Source organism: Coloeus monedula (genome assembly GCF_965178545.1).
Source record: "Coloeus monedula genome assembly, chromosome: 14".
In the NCBI taxonomy this organism is placed as follows: Eukaryota; Metazoa; Chordata; class Aves; order Passeriformes; family Corvidae; genus Coloeus; species Coloeus monedula.
In genome coordinates this window covers 15549434-15568613 of record NC_138794.1, presented here as the reverse complement: position 1 = coordinate 15568613, position 19180 = coordinate 15549434, and the positions used below count along the sequence as shown (strand labels likewise).

Below are 19180 nucleotides of genomic sequence, written 5' to 3'. Positions count from 1 at the left end.
TTTCTAGTGACATCACATCCATTATGATATAAATGATAAGAAGAAAACGGAAAAAGTATTATTTTAATTGAACTAGACAATAGTTCTACTCCTTTCAGCTGATACATAATAGAAAGGCAGTTCAAGAGCTAAAGCAATCCCATCAACACCAGTATATGTTTCTCTCTCATACATCTGCAAAACCTGTTTTACAACATGCTTTGATGCTATTTTAAGTCACCCTGTGAACATGTCACTAGAAAGTACTTTTCATGTAATTAATTTGATGTTTCACAGTGAAAGAGAAAAACTGAGCACACAGTGGGTGGCACACAGAGAAATGTTAATAGTAGTCTGTCCCTAGGGACTCTCCTGCCATGAATATAAGGGCAGAGTTCAAATACCACTCTAATATGGTGTATGGAAAGCATAGATAACAAGAAAATGCTTGTGCTTTTGATGCTACACATAAGAAAAAAGAACAAGGCATGATACACACCACAAAACTCTGCCTTAGGAAGAAATCAGGAGCTGGGTGCCTGTAATGGGTTACTACACCATTCTACAGGTTCTGGTCTCTGCTTCCTCTTTTATACCCCACAGAGTTGAAAATATGTCAATGAGGCTGGAAGAAGTGAATGAAAGAGAACATTTTATGAAAGCTTCTCTCCAGACAGTTGACCTTCGGCTCTCTCAGCTGGAAGAGCTCTCTGGTCGGATGGTGAACGCTCTGGAGAAGCTGGCAGGCATCGACAAATCAGAGCTGACATACACACGCTCGTGGGCATCGTCAGAGTGTGATGCTGCTTATCTCCTGAGACAGAGCAGTGTGAACAGCTCTGATGGTTACAGCATGTCCAAATATCACATCAGTGGCGATGAGCTGACCTATGATGACAGCACCACACCTATGTCGCCAGCCATGCGTAAGAAAGCCCATTCTATTGGTACCAAAGAAGATGGAACAGACCCAAGGATGCTGGTTCCAGAACACCAAACTGGACTCCATACCTCGAGTGCTTATGCAGTCACCACAGCAGATCACAGTAAATCTACATCAGAAATTGCACAGAATGTTTCCAGAACCCATTCTGGTTCAGGTGGTTTGGGGAGTGAAAAGAAGGGGGTTTTCAGTAGTGATGGAATGATTCCTCAAAGTGTAGACCAGATGACTGCTGTAACAAACAGTCAGTCAGTAGCAGGGTCAGATTTTCAGAACACTCAGTTAAAAGTAGAACGTACCAAGTTAGAAGCAACCATCTCTTATCCCTTGGACAAATCCAAAGCAATGCGCTATTTTCCTCCTGAAACTTTCAGTGCTTGTCAAACCACTATGATGAAGTCAAGGAGCTTTATATTTGCACAAGGTAGAAAGCTGGTTGGAGGAGTTAACAACTGGACCTCGGAGTATAGTACCATTATGGATCAGGTGTGCCCTTCTGCAGTTGAACAGTGGGCCACGGAGTGGAAATACGAAGTTGAGCAGCAGCTTTCTCAAGAGCGTCCTCCAGAATACCCCGGCTTGATCTCTGAAGCAGAAAGGCAAGCTGAGGAGAAGCAGACAGACACAGATGACGATAGTAACGTTGGTGAAGCAGGTATGAGTGCCTCTTACACCTCTATGCCTGCCACTGTCAAAGCCGAGAAGGAGAATTTGCTGTCAGTAAAGGCAGAAAGGACTTCTGGGTTCCCATCAGTACGCTCCAAGAGTTTGCACAGCCATTCCCGGAAAGCCAAGTCTGTGAAGGACAAATTAAATAGACCAGGACATGCCAGCAGTGTAACTAATTTGGTGGTAGCATTTGGCAGTGCAACAGAAGAACAGAAAACTAGGCAAGAAAATGCATCTACAGAAACTGAATGTTAAAGTGGCTTATGGCCCCTGTTCTACCAACAGTCAAGAAAGCAGCATGACTAATTGAACAAATTAGGGCTTTTTAAATTAATTTCTAAAGAAGAATTTTGGATATATGTGTTTCTCTTCTTTTAAACTTAATAGATACATGTTCTGTTCTTAAATAAATGCTTGCTGGGTTGGGTGAAGGGGAGATGTTCTCTCAGGGGCAGATAAAAAGTAGGTACAGTCCACAGTTGCTGACTATATAGATCTTCCTTTGTTCCATTTCAGCCTCCCTCATAAGCTCATTTACTGACAAGCTCTTTATAAAAGCTCTTAGAGGAAGAACAATGTTATAATGTAATAATTTTATCAGAAGACTTCTCAAACTGAACAAATTTTTAACCAGCCTTAGTTTTATCCTTACTTAGGCAGCTGGTTTCTTTGTGGCCATGGTGTTTTTCAGATCAAAACAAAATTGTTGGAGGCAGGGAAAAATTATGCCGTCCCCTCTTTCACTTCTGATTTCATGCATACTGCTTAGCTTCTCTTTCAGAATGGCACAACATAGCAGTTTTCATCCACTAAAATAGGTCAGAGTGGCAAAATACAGTTGTGTTTGGAGAAATCTGACCTGGAAAGCCATGTGTAGACATATTCTTAACCTGTCCTTGAACTTCAGTGGCATAATCTTGCTTTCAGAATCACATCTGTCCCCAACCCAAAGCATGCTGACAGCCTTAAACTGTTGAAAAACAGTGATCATTGTTTCAAAATGTTTAGGAAGATTCTAAGAATATCAAGTACATGGAGATTTTAATAATTGAAATCTGCATTAGTGTTTTGTATAAATAAGGATTACAATAGAAGTCCATGTAGACTTTGAGTAAGATTGTGGCTTTTCTTAAATGCCTGCAAGGGAAAACAAAACAAAACAGGAAAGGTGTTCTGATCAGGTGAAATAAAAATATAACCAATCTTTGCTTGAAGCAAATCTACTGTGACAAATTCATCTTTTGTTTTGCAGTTTCATTATAACTCATGAGGAACAAGGAACAGTTTCTACAAGTCCGTCTAAACAAAATATAAATTTTCCAGCTGAGAATAGAAATTCTGTATGTTTTCTTGAGTAAATTTCAAAAACAAATGTCAGAGGGGAAACAAAGTCTCTACAGCAGAAGTGTTTTGAGGACTAATGCTGGAAATCAACATCAGTAGTTAGATTTACGCAGAGCACATGTCTCAGCAGTGGCATTTGAAGGCCTAGGTTTTGATGATTTTCTTCATAATAGTAGGGTGTTAACTTGCCTCGTTCCTCCCTGTTAAGTTTTAGGAACTTTGATTTCCCAAATATTCAGCACCTGTCTTTGCAGGGGATGCTTACCATGGAGCAGATCATTTTGAAAATGAGTTAAAGGCATGTTACTTGTTCACAGAATATTGGTCAAAGCTTTATGCTTAACTCATTACCTGTCAGGACTCATTCATGCACTAGTTTGTAAAGACATCATTTCTTTTTTCACTCACTGTCAGCCCCACAGTGCAGGTGTCAATGTCCTCCTTGACAATGATGCTTACAGCATTTTGAAATGCAGAGATTGATGGAAGACTATACAAATGCATTAATGGTATCTGATTTTTATTGTTTGCATTATATTTTCATACTCCATCCATACTTATACCCTGAAGTACTGTTACCAAACTGAATGATTGTGGAAAGTGCATAGACATTCCACAAAGTTCAGTCATCATTTCCTTTGGAATTTTGCTATCTTGGTTCTACTAGCAGGTTTACTGGTTTCCCTGCTGTTGGAACAGTGTTAACATTTTGCTTGTTATGTGGGCTTCTCTTTTCTTCAGCTTTAGGGAACTTGACATTTTGTAAAAACAGAATGACATTTGAAATTGTTTCACTTCCATGTTTACTTCTGTGTTACCATTCTGTACAACTACATAGCCATTGTGTGTATGTGGTTAAAATAGCCTCCAGTTTGCCAATGCCTTTTTATTGTTTGCCTGCACATTCACCAGAAATGGAGTCATTAACAAACACAGAGGGATGCAGCTTTTCAGCACTGTGCTAAACAAGCAGTACGCATTGTGGAATGGAATACAGTGTGTTGCATACCTCTTGTTACATTATCTTTATGAAATGTGTGTTAATCATGCTTTTGACCACCTAATTTTTTTAGTATTTACATTGAAAATTTATCTGATAGCATGTAGATTTCAAACGAAAACATTTTTCCTTTGTATTTATATACTTCCTTTGTGTAAAAATATTTATAAAGAAACACATGAAAAATATGGCAAATTAATTCAGTATAACAATTTTTTCTCTATAATGTCAAAACACTTCACTAATCTGTTTCTTTTTATGCAGTGCATGAACTGAACATTTTCTAAAGCAAAGTTTCTTTCTTAACATTTGCCAGTAATTTTCCATAAAATTTTCTATACAGGGATGATTTTAAGAGGTTTGAATATTTTCTGTGCTCTCGCACAGCATGAACTGAATGACAACCTCTCTGCCATTAAACGTGAAGTAAGCACACTCTGGCTTTGGCAGAGTCATTTTAGACAAATGGCCATTTTAATAAGATTTAAATATGGCTTTCTATGTGCATAGAAGATCAATAATAGATTTGGAGCTCACTAAGCAGAATAATGACCAACACATCTGCATGTCTGCCTCCATGCTTTCTTGCATAATGGCTGAAAAGATGCAGGCAGAGAATTTGCATTTCTGAAGGGGCATGTTTAATGCTGCTTTTCAGGAAGATGTGTCCCCCTTTACTGCTAAGCATGGGGTGACTTCACAGCAGTGTCACCATGAATTCCATTGCCATGATTTATTATGTGCTTGACCTATACTGCAGCAGGTCAAGCTGAAAGGGTGTATACTCTAAGGCTATGTCTGTGCAGAGATATTACACTGAGGTAATTTAAATTTGTTCATCTTACAGTATCTTGTAATACAGACATTTCCCTTTCCCTCAAGGCAAATGTTTTCAACATGGTGACTAATTGTCATATTGACAAAGGCAGGTTCATAACCCTACCACCTGATTCCATGAATTACCCCTTTCTACATTGCATCATTCAGGGACTAGCTTAACTTTGCACTCACAAGCCTCTCATGTTGCAGAGTCACTCTGTCCATTTTAGAAGCTGGATTTCAATACCTGAGAGCCAAGAAAGTCCATTTTCCATATTATTTACTAATCCATTAAAGTAGCCATTGAAACCTTCCAACTATGGTTTTTCCATGCTGCTTATTTGGATGCTTTCCAAGGTTCTGTGCTTGACTGTCATCTTTGGCAAAATAAAAATAAATATAAATAAATTTCTAAATAAAAATAAAAAGAACACATCAGCAAGGCCGAATCAGGAAACAGGAACATGAGGAAGGTGCATGACCAAGGATGTTAACAGATCATTTCATTAGCTCTGCAAGATGAACAGTATTGTGCCCTGTTACAGGTGTTCTGGGCTGACACAAAGCCATTGTGCTGCTGAGCCCTTCATGTGGAGCAGGTGAGTTCTCCAAATGACAGCAGCCATTGGGACACAGTGCTGGGTTCCAACAGATGCTTCTGCAGCACTGTCCTGTCCAGCAGGTCACTTTACCTGAATTTAGTGTTGCACTCAAAAGCTGTTGGGAGCTGAAAGGAGGCACACCTTGGATGTAAGGTCAGGAATTTATTGTTAGTGTAATGAATTTTAACAGTCTAATATATGAATTATTATTAGTTTAGATCTATATAATTGTAAGAGAGAAGAGACAAGAAGAGAGAACAGAAAAGAATACTACTGTGCTACTAATGGAAGAACAGAATAAGGTCAAGTTATTTGATGCACACTTCCTGCTATCTACCCCTTATTTTGACATTTATTCACACCTGCTCTGATCGTCCATCTAATGGTCAGTGGCTACAGTGAGGATAGTGAGGAAATACTGCCAGCTGTCAGCATCCCAGCTCCTTCATAGGGTGAGCATGATGTTCATGTTGTTTCTTCATCCTTATTTTTGCTACTTTAGGGGCATTTTTATGTGTGTTACAAAGGTACATCTTGTTTTTCATCACCGGTCTTTAAATCCTAAAAATAAGCCTGAATTTCCTCGTCATTAGAAAAATTGCTTTCACAGCTAAACAAACGAGGGCCAGCTCAAGGCAGGTTAAGGCAAGTTCTGACAAAGCAGCCGTGACAAGCCTCAGTCCTGAGGCCTTACCAAGTCAGTATAAAGCCTGTGGCCTGTTACTAGCAGTGACAATTAGCTTGTTTGCTGGGTTATGAGGCTACATTAGCTCTAGGGGTGTTTTCTTCTCACTGAAACCATTGCAGATAAATATTCTACCACATGCAGCGGTCACCTAAACTGAAGATTCAGCCTAATTGTGGACTTTGATCCCCCATTGTGATCCAGCATTGCACAGGAAGGCATAAGCAATATAAGAACCTGGCTGATGTGGCCATTTAAAGGCCATTTCAAATGGTAGCAAGGCGCCGGAGTTTGGGGTAGTCGTACAACGGTACCCAGCAGTTGTTTGCATTGTAGGCTGACAAACCACAGGCCTTGGGAGAAGTGAGACAAAGACTACAGATTTTCTTAAAACTGCAATTTTATTTTGCTTTTTTCAACTTCTAGCCTTATCTGCAGAAACAAAGTTTGATATGGCAAAGTGGTGCTTTATGGTTGATGCCCTCTACCTTTACAATGGGTGTAAGGTATGTCTTCATAACAGGCTTTAAGTTATTCTTTGCAGATATTCAGCTGAAATACTTAAGTGCCAATATTCACCTAGTGCTTGGTGTTGCAGTAATGAGAAAGAGGATGCATAATTTCGTGTGCCTGCTCCTTTTTTGTCTCTGCAACATGAAACCCCTTGTAAAACCACAGTGCTTCATCATGCATGATTCTAGATGCAAGCATCTCCCTTTGTTTGCCCTAACTGGACTGCTGTGCTCAGCGAGCAGTAACCTGAGCAAACCAACAGCCTTCAAAAAGGGCCATGGAAAAAGATTAAATTCTAGTTTAGAAGCTCTAGTAATTCAATAGTCACTATCTTAATACCTGTGTGAAATAGTATAAGTCAAGGTGGAACACTGTATTATGAATAGCACCAAGTAACTCTAGGCAAGTAGTACCTACCACAATGATTAACAAGGAAAGTACTCTTACATGACACAGCAAAGTTCCATATCATTAAGCCTCCACAGAAAGAAGACAGCCTCCACTTCACAGATAGGCCCTGCAAAGGAGGCTTTTTTCCTGAGATACCTCAAGAAACTAAAACTTCTGCATAGTTTTTATGTCTCTTGTATATTTTTGGCCAAGACTGTCAAAGTTGCTGTTCTGTATAAATAATGACATTTTAAACGTTCTTCTAGATCTTCATCAAGGACATTCAGGAATGACTTTTTTTTAGCAACTGCTTAATAAATTTAAGGCATTATGCTTTTATTCTGTAAGAGGTAATACAAACCTGTAGGGCTGGCTTCCTCACAAGTCCCCAGCCAGAGTCCCACAATTCTGAGTGCAGGCTGAGGCAATTTGGGTGCACAAACTATTGAGTGCACAAGTAGAGAAACAGGTGTCCAGGTGAAGTAATAAACTGTAATGCTTCCAGTGAAAAGTAGGACTGACTTTCATCAGTGAATCCCTGACTTTGCAGACATGCTGCACACTTGCTGTAGCTCTGGGCACATAGCTCAACTGTGAAATCAGACAACGTTTGTGTCTTTTTGTCTTGGAGTTCAAACCAATAATTGAACCAGTCTTCAGAGAGCTATGAAAACATGTAAGTTGCCATAGAAATACAGGCCTGGAAGAGATCATCTGCACTAGGCAAGTTCAGCTATGTCAATACCATCAGTGGCAGATGGTGGTCTAACCTGTTCTTAAACATGTCTAATGAAAGCCATTCTCTAATCTGCTGAGAGATCAAAAGGGACCATTGTGAAAAATCTGTTCTGATTTAACCCCAGCCCTCATGCATTGCACAAGCCAAAGCACTTCCCCAACCACAGAGCTGCCTTGTGAGGTTGTACCAGAACTTTTAGGAAGGTGCCTAACCTGAGTGTGCACTGAATACAGCAGGTTATGCGCCCCAGCCATAGCTGACAGATAATTATTTGCACTGTCACAAAAAGTGGCACTTTATGTAAAAAGAGCTTGGGAGACAAGCACACAGTATGGGGAGTGATACCACTGGGAAGCAGGCCAGGTTGCTTCTCAGAGTGAGAGTGGCTGACTGAAAGGGTCCTGGTCAGACTAGCACACAGGAGATACCACTGAATAACAAGGTAGGCAAGGAAAATAACTGTGCCGAGTAAAAAAAATTATTTTTTTAAAGAATGAGAATAACATGAGACATCTGCACTCTTTTCAGTTCAGCTGGCTTTGTTGCATAGCTGTCTTCCCACCATTCTTTGAAGACTGCTCTCATAGAACAAAGGCATTCTCAAGAATCTTTGGCTTGGCAGAACTGTTTGAAGAAAGTGAGCAAGTGAGGCAGAGCTGGGATGGCCAGAGATGGGCGGGCAATTGAGTTCATTGCCAAAAAGGAGCCGGAGGATTTCCCTGCCTGTCCTGCCTGCCCACCCTGCTCTGCTTGTCCGTCCTGCTCTGCCTGTCTGCATCTCACTGCAAGTTGTGACAATTAACTTGCTTCTCCGAAGTACTCAATTCTGTCAAATCAGCCTTCTTCTCCTACTGGCATAGAACTCTTTCAGTGGAAGCTTGTAATCAGTTCCAGTAACAATCCTCACAAATCTTGTGAGAGCTTAGTTTTGATTTTGTTTGCTCATTTTCAGAACAGCACTGCAATTTCAATGTGTCAGTGCAGTCCTTAATGGAAATTTTTGCTATCCTGTGATCATCCTCTCATGAGTAAGATTGCTTTTGCAGCTACTCCTAAAAAGTCTCTGTGCTGATGCAGAAACACTTGTAATTCTGATGTGGTGTAAATAATCATAATTTATATTATCACTGGCAAATTTGTTATGTGCAATTTCAAATCTGGGCAGTTTCTGCCTTCCTCATCCCCTCATTTTCTCTTCCCCCTCTTTTGAGTTAAATTCCCTTTCACCAGTGTTCTGAATATGAACAAAAACTTTAAAGAAGGATAACAATAAGGGCTAGTCCTTACTAAATGGGCTAGGGATTTAGGTTATGAAAGGGGATGAGAGGAGCTGTGGTTTGCTCTCACAGCACTCAGCTCTACACCACCAGCAGCATCTGCAGCACAGTGCACTCTCTAAAATGGACTGGGGCATGAGACCATGCCAGGCTGAATAATCCCACTTAGACAGTGATGTTTGCAGCATAAAATAAAAATTATATATGTGAAAATAGAGGATAAAGTGAAGGGCATTGTCTGCCAACAGCAGTAAGATGGGACTTTTGTGTAAGGAGATGCCATTGTTTTGAAAAGTACACTGGGATTGGTTTTACCTTTTCTATCTACAAGTCCAAGAGCAGGGTGCTCTCCCCTGGGCTGTTGAACAGCATGAGCTTTCCTCAACCTAGGCAGGTGCCAGTGGATTGTTTCCCTCCTCACTGTTCAATCAAACCTTTCTGCTGCAATCAGTGGGGCATCTCCTCTAAATTGTGGAATCCAGATTGTGCCCTAAAGTCTGTTCTTTCATTGAACACACACTCTCAGACTTCACAAAAATTCCAGGTCTATAATGCAATATAATATACTTTCTATTAATGAGGGAAGATCTCAACCTTGCAGCTGATGTTGAGTGCTGCATGTGTCATTTTGTGTCTAAAAATGTGTCCATTTTTCTAGTCTTCACCACTGTGCTGTAGCAGGCCTTTACTAATGTTACATTGCATGTGAGCTGTTCCATTTTCATGACAGTATGCTGACCAAAATCATGCTTTTTAATAAGGTGAGGCTACAAAATACCAGCCGTTTGTTTGTCAGGTCCTGGTCTTCAGCTCTCACCCCTAAAGCATGGTCCTTGCCGTGAACTCTGCTTAGCTCATAGCTGGAACCATGGCTGTGGTGTACCAGCAGGCAGGGGCCAGCCCTTCTTACCCTACTGAACTCATCAGACCTGGCTCCAAAATCTGGAGAGACCTGGTGGTTTGACCCAGTTCCCTTGTGACTGGATCATCAGCAGGAGAACCCAGGCTCTCCCCCTTCCTTAGGTCTCACAGCTGACAGACCATGTACTCCTGATCTAGGGATCTCCATTAAACCACCTTTCCATCCAAACTTGCTTTGTGTAGGAGGTATTTCCACTGCCAAGTTCAGAGTAGTCATATATTTACCAGCAATATGGACCTTTATGGATGCCATAGGCCACTAAGCAAACATGAGCAGTTAGTTACTCAGTTTCCTACTTAGAAGAGATAGAAGTGATGGATTTGGGCAGTTTAGGTAGGTGCCTGTGTAATTTCCATGTTCTGGAGAAGCTCAGGTGAGCAACACGAGTGCTTAGAAAGCTTAAAGGGAATTATACAAATGTTGGATAAACATCCAGCTGCCACAGTCAGCAGAGTTGCAGAGTGGGAGGGTGACTGCAGCAGCCGCCTGGGGCATCACAGAATCACACAGAATATGCTGGGTTGGAAGGGACCCACAAGGATCATCGAGTCCAGCTCCTGGCCCTGCACAGAACCATCCCCAAGAGTCACACCATGTGCCTGAGTGTTGCATACACTCCACAGCTGTAATATGTACACCTTGTGTAAAGGGTGACGGCAAGGACTCGATTGCAGTAAGTGATTCACAGAATCAGAGAATGTCAAGGGGTCAGCCTTGATCACCCAGTTCCGACCCCCCAGCTTGAACTAGAACAGGTTGCTCAAGGCCTTACGGAACCTGGCTGTGAACAGTGCCAGGAATGGAGCAGCCACGACCTCCCTGGGCAGCCTGCGCCAGTGTCTCACCACCCTCTCTCCACCCTGCTGGAGCTGGATTTTACCGCTGCCTTAGGAGACAGCCCTGGGTAGCAGTAACTCCTGCAGGCCTCCGAACGGGGTTTCAGTTCCCACGGGGCTCTGAGGCCAAATTGTGGCAATCCTGTGCTTCGGCAGCCGGCCTCGCCCGCCGCAGGCCCCGCGTTTGGCTGTTCCCTGGGGAAGGCCCGGGCCGGGCAGGAGCGGGGCCGGCAGGCCGGTGACCCGCCCCCGGCAGTGCGGCCGTGCCGGGGCTGCGCGGTGTCGGGGCTGCGCGGTGTCGGGGCTGTGCGGTGGCGCGGGCCGGCCATCACCGCCGGGCCGCTTGTTCCCTCCGCGCCGCCGTACGCGGCCGCTCCCGCCCCTCACGGCCCGGCCCGCCGGGGCCGCCGCCCGCCCAAGGAGCCGCTGGGCCGGCCCGGGGAGGCGGAGGGAGTCACGGGGGCTCCATGCGGGGAGGCGGCGGCCCCAGCCCGGGCCTGCCCAGGCCGCTGGCTCCTCCCTTGGGGAAGGAGGGTGCGCCGGGGCCGCCCCCGCGGTGTGACGGGGAGCGCAGCCCGAGCGGCCGCGGGCGCCGGGCCTGAGCCGGCGGGCGTCGGCACCTCCTCCGGGGCCCGGCCCGGCCCGGCCCGCCCGCCCGCCCGCCCGCCGGCGGCCACAATGTTCTCTCTCAAGCAGCCCAAACCCACCTTCAAGTCGTACCTTCTGCCTCAGGTAACCGCCTTTTATTGCCATTACCGACCTGTCCTCCCTGCCCTGCCTGCCCCGGGCCGTCCCTGTCCCCGGCCGAGGTGCCGCCTCGGGGCTGTGCCCGCAGACGCTGGGGCTGTGCCCGCTCGCCCGGGGGTGGCGAACAGCACCTGTGGAGGGGCTGCTGGGCCCCCGAGCCCTCCGTGGCACTGCGAAACAAAAGCTGCGCAGCCGGTTCGGGGTGCAGCCCCTCGGCCTCCGGGTCTCCGCATCGCACACGGACAGAGCCCACACTGGTCAGGGAGCAGGTCTTCTATCGAAGTAAAGTCTTGTGTTCATTAAAATCGGCCCGTGCGAGATTATTTTGCAAAGTTGTGAATTATGCTTCAGGTGTTTGAGCTCGCTTTGCTCGCAGCGCTGGGCGGGATGAGGAGAAAGCAGCGGACGCTTCTGTGCAGATAATTAAACTCTCACTTGTAGCCATCGTTTCACGTTTAAAACTTGACTGATGGCATAAATAAGAAAACCAAGTGTATCTATCAAGTATATATAGCGCATATAGTACTAAGTATATCGAGAACCACCAGGATTTTTTGTGTCACCTGGGTGTGCACTTGACAGAAAGTGATATTTATTTATTTTAGAGAAGGCAGGATGTCTTCTAGCAACTTATTTGACATGTTGACTGACATGTTTTTTCACAATTTCTTAGTAAAAGTGAGATGTTGATTTAACACAGTTCTGGATACTCCTAGTCCTGGGAAGTGGTTATATTGCTGTCATTGTAGGAACCATGGGCTATTTCACCAAAGGTTCCAGTCTTTTTATAGAAGATTTTTATTGTTAAGGTTTGAAACTGAATTGCAAGTAGGCATATATGTGTGTTCTGGGCCTTGGGGTTTTTTTGAAATCTTTCCTATGTTGGAAAGTTGTGCATGTTAGAAGTTAGTAGAGAGTTTTTTTGAACTTGACTGTCTATATCTGTAAAATTTGTTGTAGATCTTGAGCCACTATGGAATGTCAATAGTTTTTGTTCATCCTGTGACTTATTATAGTTTGGGTTACCCGATTTGTTAAACATGAATATTTTAAATATTTTATTATTCTTTTGGTACAAATCTAGATGCACTCAAAATTGTTAAAAACTCTTGCTATGATTGGATTCTAGCTCCTTAAGATGAACTTTTTAAGTTAAAACAACTTTTTCCTCTGTACAAGCAGATCAGGCTTCTGTGTGACTGTAAAGTTCTTCAGTAAATTATCTTTTTTTTTTCTTCAGGCTGACGAAAATATATCTTCAGAACCAAGGATTAAAAAACTGGAACCAGTACTTTTGCCAGGTAGGCATGAATTAGGAATTTTACAAATACCTCTGTTGGTATTGATTTTGATATATTTTAATCTTAGCATTGTTTCTTGAGGGAATATTCTGAATAGGAAAAGGTAATGATACTTGTGTCTGTAAAAAATTATTCTGACCCACCTGAAACACTAAATAAATACATAGGTAATTTTGCCTGTGTGATTCTTTACTATGTATAGAATAATGTCTTGGTTTTATTTAACATTCTTGATATCTTTTGGAAGACTACTGATAATTACACTTTCATCAGATAGTCAGATATTTACCTGTGTGCAGAACCCAGTACCAGAGCCTGTGTTAGAGTCTTCCTTTATTTTAAAGGAAAGTAGTCACAGAATTTCCAGTATGTAGGTATGATTGACTTCTGTATTGGAAAGCTTCTAATTCCATCTTTATTCATTTACTCTTACTGAATGTGCTGCTGTTAGGCAAGTTTGGAGTTTGTGTCTTCAGACCTCTACAGAATAACCTTTTTGGGGTGTGGGGGGGAAAAAGCAATGCTTTTATTATTGTTCATCATTACATATTTATAAAAATGTAGGGTATTAATGGCTTCCATATTTTAAATAAGAAATTATCTCTCGTAAATTACAGTTTGATCAATGAGGATTTCTAAAAGCCTTTTTTCAGCTATGGAAGGAACAATCTACTGTTCTTAAGGTTGCTTTCATTGCAAGTGATTATCATTTCATTTTACTGTACACCAGAGTAATAAATCTGGCTTGCAGTTTCTAAAGGTAATTTTGAGTTTAAAACAATGTCATACTACAGTTTTTTCTTAGCATTCAGAATGTATATTAAAAAATACGAATTTATACACACACTGATGTAGGTATAAACAAGGTACTCTTAAAAATTATTTCTGTCACTGCTTTGTATGGAGCTGTTGCTAAATAAGCAGTGCTAATTGACGTGTGATATGGTCCAGTGAGGTACCTTAAGCTTAAGAGGCTGAAATACTGTGGAAGAGGTTCAACTGAAAGAGTAGATAACAACTGCCTGACACTCTTCACGAAACAAAAGAATGCAGAGTTTGCTTGAGGCATAAATGCCTTAAAATACATTGCTGGGATTGCTCGATATTTGAAATAGTTTTATTTTTATGCTTGCAAAACTTCTGCTTGCCACTTGGCATCTCACTGATTATGTTGCAGTTGATATTCATCCAAGGCCTTTGACTCACAAGGAAGTGACTGCATGTTCTTCTCTGAGACATTCCACAGCAAATGCAAGGCAGTATGAGAGTGCTTTGCTCAAAATGTAGCACATCTTGCCTTTGCTATGGGACCTGGCCATGAGCAGTTACAGAAAGTAACTTCTCTGCTGCCACTTTTTGCAGTGTGGTTCATTTTCTCTTTGTGAAACTCCCAAGTACTCTTAAAATGGTGCTGACTGCATTTGTTTTTCTCAACTGGTTTGTATTTATTCTTTGCATCTCTTTGCATTATTTTCCTCATCTGCACTCTCTTTGAAGTCAACATTTGATGGCTTTTGGGACATTCGTAGTCAGTTGCCCCAAGTTATGTAGAAGCCACAGTATGATGTACCACAGACTTAAAATTTCCACCTCCAAATCATTCTAAGGTATTATTTTGAATTATTTCATGATAAAATTCACTGCTCTGTATAGCCACAGAACAGCTCTGCCAAAATCTGTTCATGAGTCTGTATGAGACTCATGTGGAGGGTGAGGGGGGTGTTAAAAATTACTTAAAATTACTTAAATGAAACTCTTCCTGTTTAAAGCGCCAGCCTAAACACAATTTTTTTGCTTCTGTCATCAACTGTGCTGTAGAAAAGTGCATAAACAAGTACACATTGTACTGTTGGATAGACTGGCTTTTGGATTTGTCATAACCCAAGTTTCTGGCCAAATTCCAACTCATTTAATTATATTAAGACTGACTTGCACTTCCTTGTAAATAGAGTGTCAGTATGGCATTCCTAATATCTTGTCCTTAACAGTTGAGTGAAGTTGCTTTTGCTCTCAGGAACAGAGACAAACCTGAGTGGCTGAATGTTCTGCTTTTTAAAGTGGTGGAGTTTTTAAGTTCTTTTGGAATTAAGTTACATTAGCTCAGTCAGGTACTGGCTTTAGTAATCTTCAAAACCTGTGAATGGTTTTATTAAGCTTTTGATTCCTAAAACATAGTGACTCTGAGGGAGTGGCTTGCTTGCTAATTCCAAAGGAGCTAAATATCCTGCTGTCTAACTTGTATTTCTGTGCAGTGGAGGTTAGGACAAGGAGTTACAGGCTAGGAAATATCTGGTTACAAAATGAAGTGGTTTTTACTAAAAAAAAATTTAAAATTAATTGGAATCAACTTCTGACATGTAGAGTTTGTTTTAAAAGTTTTCTCTGGGGCCCAGAGCCCACGTTTCATCAGAATTTGGAGCAAAAGCCTGTATTCTTATGGAACTGAATGCCCTGAGGAGGGTGGTTTATTGGGAAAAGGAACAAGTATCATTTAAAAACAAGTAGAAACCTTGCTTGTAAGTGGCAACACTGATACTGCAGTAGGGAAAAGCAAGTAATTTTATAGAATTGGTGTAATTTCCTTCCAAAACACATTATACAGGTTTGAGATGGAGTTATAAAGATGTTTTTTCTTTCTGCAGCTCTGTTTCCCAGTGTTAGGTCTGTGAGTGAGAGTTTCTGCAGAGTTAGTTAAGAGTTGGCCTCTGTAACAGTTTCACTTTTTTCCCCTTTGTTTGCATTGCTGGTTTTATAAGCATGTCAAAGAGGAAAATTACAGAAATAGCAGGTATTCTACCAGTCTGGTGAAGTGCCTTACCTGGCTGGTAGGAAATTAGTCTGTGTACCTTAGGAGAGTGTGGAGCTCAAGCTGTTAAACCTGGAGGTGTGTTTTGTTCTGGTGATCAACTGTAGCCTGTTTTCACTAACTAGGTCTGTGCCATTTCAAGTCATCAACTTGAGCATTCAAAAAACCTGTCCAGCATAAGTGGACTGTGAATGCAGAGTGTGTCTCCATGATGTGAATGGCAAAGCAGTGTGCAATACACGGACCAGTCCGGTGTCTTTATTGGAACCAGTGCCACACTGTGGTTTAGGCAAGACCAGGCAAAGAGATCCTCCCTGTTGCTCACACAGGGCATTCTGCAGGAGATTATGTAACCGCTGGAGCATCTGATTGAGTGTGAGGAGAGGATCGTTCCTCCCGAATCTTAATGTCCGCTTGAATTAGTTAAGTTGTTGCTCAGTATGCTAATTTGCTAGTAGATTAAGATAGTAGTTGTTACCTGTAAGTTTTTATGAAAAGGCTAGAAATGGTTATAAAATTATAGACTAAACTGAATTAGAACAGTAGTTTTTATCTTTCAGGCTTGCTCATGTTAAAGCAAATTAAAGGGGTAGTGGTGGTGAGGTGCTGTTGAAAGCAGTTTTGCACAGGCTGTTGTGTCTGCCCCGTTTCATGGTCGCATGGCAGAAGTGAAACTCAGAGCCGTCACCGATGTGTGCTCACAGCCGCGGTGGGTGACCAGCAGGTCACAAGTGCGGCTGGGCGGGGGCAAATGTCACCCCTCGCTGCCGGTGGCCGCGGAGGCACCGAGGGAGAGGGGAGCAGGGCAAGCACCACTCCCAGCTCCTCTCTCTGCCCTCCCTGCAGAATATGGCATGGGGATCTTCCTCTTGCAGGAACCTAATGTGGACACCCAAGTGAGGAGTCACAGGACATCACAGAGACAGTGCTACCATGTTCAATTCCTCTTGGCTGGATTTGTCTTACTTGAATTTATGCCATTGCTTTCTATAGCCATATAAACGTTTATCACACACAACTTCATATGGAAACAAGTTCAGAACTTTAATTAAATGCTGTTACAAACTCCTTTTATTTGTTTTTTCTGAATTTACCACCATCCAGTTCCTTTGGATAAATCCTAATTCTTGTAGGACACAGCAAACATCAAGTCATATTCCTCCATTTCATGCAAGTTGTGATTTTCAGACATTTGTTATATGGCCACTTTGTTTTGCTTCCCTTTAGCTTAATTGTCTTAGTTGGTCCTACAAAGGAAGCTTCCCGTATCTGTAATCATTTTTTTATTAACTCTGAACATTTTCTGGTTGTGCCGAGCTCCTGTTTTGTGCTGAGCTGGAATTATGTATATGTTTGAGATCCTTGCTATTGGATATATTCATCTTTTATTTAATAATGCTAATCAGCTTTGCCACCTGCGTTTTTATTTTTGTTGGCTTTTTTATATATATGTGCCTTTAGAAAGGCAAATGACTGGAGAAATTTAATTGTGGGAGGTTTTTAAGACTGTCACGGAAAGTTTTAATCTTTTAGAAGAGTCTGATTCTCTCACAAGTTAGCTCCCAGCTTTTTGGTTTTTTCTGCTTTCTGCAATTCCTTAGTACATTGAGTCATGTGTTCCAGAGCAGCTGCAACACATCATGTGATAGGAGAGGGAAATACACTGTTCAGTGAGACACCCTTGTGCATTAGTGCCCCAGGTACGTTCTTTTCTCACTGCTTTGGACCCCTGCGCCTCTGCCTTGGCATTTTCGTTTGGTCTGTGGTGTCCCAGAGCTGGAGAGCAGAGGCCGCGCTGTGCAGTGAGTGCTCGGTGCCAGCTCGGGCCGGAGGCTGGGCGGGGATTGTGTGAGCCGGGGACCAGGTTAATGAGGTTAATGAGTAACCCCCGACATCTGTCGGGTCTGCCCTGCTTCGATGTTAGGAATCGTTTTGTATTAATGCCTCAAAGGGAAAACTGAGATTGTTTAGTTGGTACAAGTGATGTGCTTTCACTGTCGGTGCCTTTTCCTGTGGATATTTCTGGAATGAGTTGTTGATATTCAGGAAGGTATTGCCTGATCTGTTGAGGATGTGCATGTGTTGCTGGTGAGTAGCGACAGCCTCTCAGCGCTGATAGCACCTGAACAGAACTTGCATGAAGGCAGCTCCTCACTGTTCCGAAGCACTCTGACCTGTTGATTCTCATTTCCAGTGTTGTGGAGTGCTCTCCAAGGCTCACTCCCTCCTTGTACAGCTGAGTAAGACATCATATTGCAGGGGTAGGGTTTCTTCCCTGCATCAAGTTTCTTATTTGAAACTGAAATGTTACTGGGAAAATTAATTTGTTTGGTTTTAGAATTAATAGGTGATATTGAAAAAAGAAGCAAAAAAGCTTTGCAGCTGCAGCTTGTTTTCAGGAATCAGTGTCATACAAGAGCATGAAATTATTTTCAACATTTAAGAATGGCCAGATTAGAAGATCAGAATGGTAATTTGGAAAATAATGCAATTCCCTAAAGCTTTTTTAAAGTAGATGTTTTAATTTTTTTTGATGTCTACACAAAGATCACCAAAAATTTTATATAAGTTATGAGAGCTTCAAATTCTAGATTTGAAATCTGAAAGAACAGGTTTCTGCAAACTAGTTTTTCATACTGCAAGAAGTTTAAAAATGAACCAAACATTTGACTTGGATTTAGAATAAGAAGTCATTTACAGTAAGTATATAGTAAGTACTCTTTTCTCTTACAGTTTTTTTGGCTCAAAATAAATTTTCAGGCGTGGTTTGGGTTCAGTTAACTGCTTGTTTTGTGTTTGGGTTTGATTTTTTTAAGGACGACTTAAGTACTGTGGCACAACATAAGTACTACCAAGGCAGTCTGCATGCAGAATCTAAGTACCAGATACAATCTTAGAAGTAGATTTTACTGGATAGAGTAATTTTGTCCTGCCTTTTCTTATGAAATGCATTTCTCAAAGCTTCTGACTAGTAATATATTTTAAGTATTTGTAAACATCTGCAAAAATAATTTCCTATGTGCAACAGATTAGCCATCGGCCAATATGGGAATAATGCCTTGAAGAAGGATGACCCTGTTTTAAAATTAAGTATTTTAATGTTTTTACATGTGCATTTTGCAGAGAAGTTGCAAAGTAATTGGTTGCTGCCCACTCTGCCCCACTTACGTTTAATGTTACAAGCCATTAAAATCCAGTAAGGGGATAGTGTGGATTCTGAATTGTCATCTGCCCGAGATGCTGGGGGTTTTGTCTCTTGGCAATTATACTTTCTTCTAATGAAGCAAGTCTTCAGTGAACTGATTCCAAACTACTTTCTAAACATATGTTTCTGTATTAATTTATTAAGCCAAACCTATATCATTTAACGTAGACCCAATAGTACATTACAAGTTCAGCATCTGCAACTTGTATTGGTAACATAGTTATAAAATAACAAGCTGAAAACTTCAGTCTTCTCAAATTGTTACTGATTATATTGTTTAGGCAAAGTCAGGGTTTGGGAATCTGTAGTTTATGTAGCCAGACTTAAAAATATGCAAAACACCAAACACACTCCCTCCTCACTGGCTTGTCTGTTGCTCACTTTACAGAACTCTGACCAAGTC

At 41.9% G+C, this 19180-nt stretch overlaps 2 protein-coding genes across 2 annotated transcripts in view; both read left to right on the top strand.

Moving 5' to 3' along the window:
* TRPM1 (transient receptor potential cation channel subfamily M member 1) overlaps positions 1-1846 on the top strand; it is a gene marked incomplete at both ends in the record, with an annotated part of 58545 nt that extends 56699 nt beyond the window's left edge. The window contains one exon of the mRNA XM_082290640.1: positions 583-1846. Coding sequence (XP_082146766.1) covers positions 583-1846 — 1264 coding nt within the window. The remainder of the gene's footprint in view (positions 1-582) is intronic.
* A 9457-nt stretch (positions 1847-11303) lies between these two features.
* MTMR10 (myotubularin related protein 10) overlaps positions 11304-19180 on the top strand; it is a 36604-nt gene continuing 28727 nt past the window's right edge. The window contains exons 1-2 of the mRNA XM_082290738.1: positions 11304-11450; positions 12706-12766. Of these exons, the coding sequence (XP_082146864.1) occupies positions 11397-11450; positions 12706-12766 (115 nt within the window). The 5' untranslated portion in view covers positions 11304-11396. The remainder of the gene's footprint in view (positions 11451-12705; positions 12767-19180) is intronic.